Here is a 1,086-nt window from a genome sequence, read left to right as displayed (position 1 = left end):
ATGGGTGATGAATATAAACGCTTATTCGAAGATTCTGTACCGGCTGGTGGCCCTAGTAGATTCTTCCGTTTACGGTCAAGCCTTGTTTCGAATATATCGACAACATTTCCGCTGCTGGTCTGCGCTGAAAAGTTTGCTGTTGCCACTGTGAACCTGCCATAACCGTGATTGATTGATGAAATGGTGAAACACGCGCAACTCACCTCATCTCGGCGTCTGCCGCCTCGCCCTCCCGCACAAGCTTGTCCAGGAAGGCAGCGATCCCAACCGACTTGCCTACACCAGTCTCACCTATCAACCATCTATTATGTGACCAGAGTGATACCAGCAAGCCTACCAGAGAAGAAAATATTTGTACCATTCCTCGTGAGCGCATCTAGTGTCATCAACTGGCTCGTGGACTCTGTAGTCGGCACCAATATACTGAAGAACGGCATTCCTGGGGTGTACGTGAACGGCTCAACTCGATTTTCAATGTGCTCGAAGCAACCTGAAATGCGCCGTCGACGGCGGACCCCATTATAACCCCATCTCCTCGAGCTAGTACCCTTCTCTGGATCCACCGCTACAGAATATAAATCATCGAAATCCACCACGTCGGGACAGATGCTCTCGAAATGGGGTCTCATGAACTCCTAGGGAACCGGCGATGCCCCTCCCGACAATCGAGGCTGCATTACCAAGAACTCCCCTCGACTGGTTTCGTGCAGGTTACCACCGAGACTGCGGACAGCCGCCACGATCAAGTACATTCTCAACAACTTATCATTGGAGGCATCCGATCTCTTGGACGGCTTGATTGTCGGCTCCTCTTGTTCGGGCTCTAATGGCATCACCTACATCAATGTGTATTGGCATATCACCTATCAGGATCACCACACTGATACTCACTCTTTCAAAGCCGTTACTGTCGTTGACGAAGGAATCGCACAAGTCCATGAACGACCTAACAGGTTGCCTTCATCAGCATTCATCGGCCGTGCATGAGCTCACTTGCATAGATTAGCATCGACACTAGGAATACCCGGAGCCTCCTTCAGGTGAGAGCGTATGAACGGCAACGTGACATCGCATAGATCAACAACA

At 50.5% G+C, this 1,086-nt stretch overlaps 1 protein-coding gene across 1 annotated transcript in view; it reads right to left on the bottom strand.

Annotated features, from left to right (window-relative positions):
• Nucleotides 1-1,086, bottom strand: part of Pmar_PMAR016436 (ciliary dynein heavy chain, putative) — a gene marked incomplete at both ends in the record, with an annotated part of 16,335 nt that overhangs the window by 8,178 nt on the left and 7,071 nt on the right. The window contains 6 exons of the mRNA XM_002777643.1: nucleotides 20-153; nucleotides 204-291; nucleotides 338-635; nucleotides 681-836; nucleotides 892-946; nucleotides 994-1,034. Of these exons, the coding sequence (XP_002777689.1) occupies nucleotides 20-153; nucleotides 204-291; nucleotides 338-635; nucleotides 681-836; nucleotides 892-946; nucleotides 994-1,034 (772 nt within the window). The remainder of the gene's footprint in view (nucleotides 1-19; nucleotides 154-203; nucleotides 292-337; nucleotides 636-680; nucleotides 837-891; nucleotides 947-993; nucleotides 1,035-1,086) is intronic.

This window comes from Perkinsus marinus (assembly GCF_000006405.1).
Source record: "Perkinsus marinus ATCC 50983 genomic scaffold scf_1104296951238, whole genome shotgun sequence".
Lineage (NCBI taxonomy): Eukaryota > Perkinsozoa > Perkinsida > Perkinsidae > Perkinsus > Perkinsus marinus.
The sequence above is the reverse complement of the archived record's forward strand: the minus strand, read 5'-3'. Positions and strand labels throughout refer to the sequence as shown.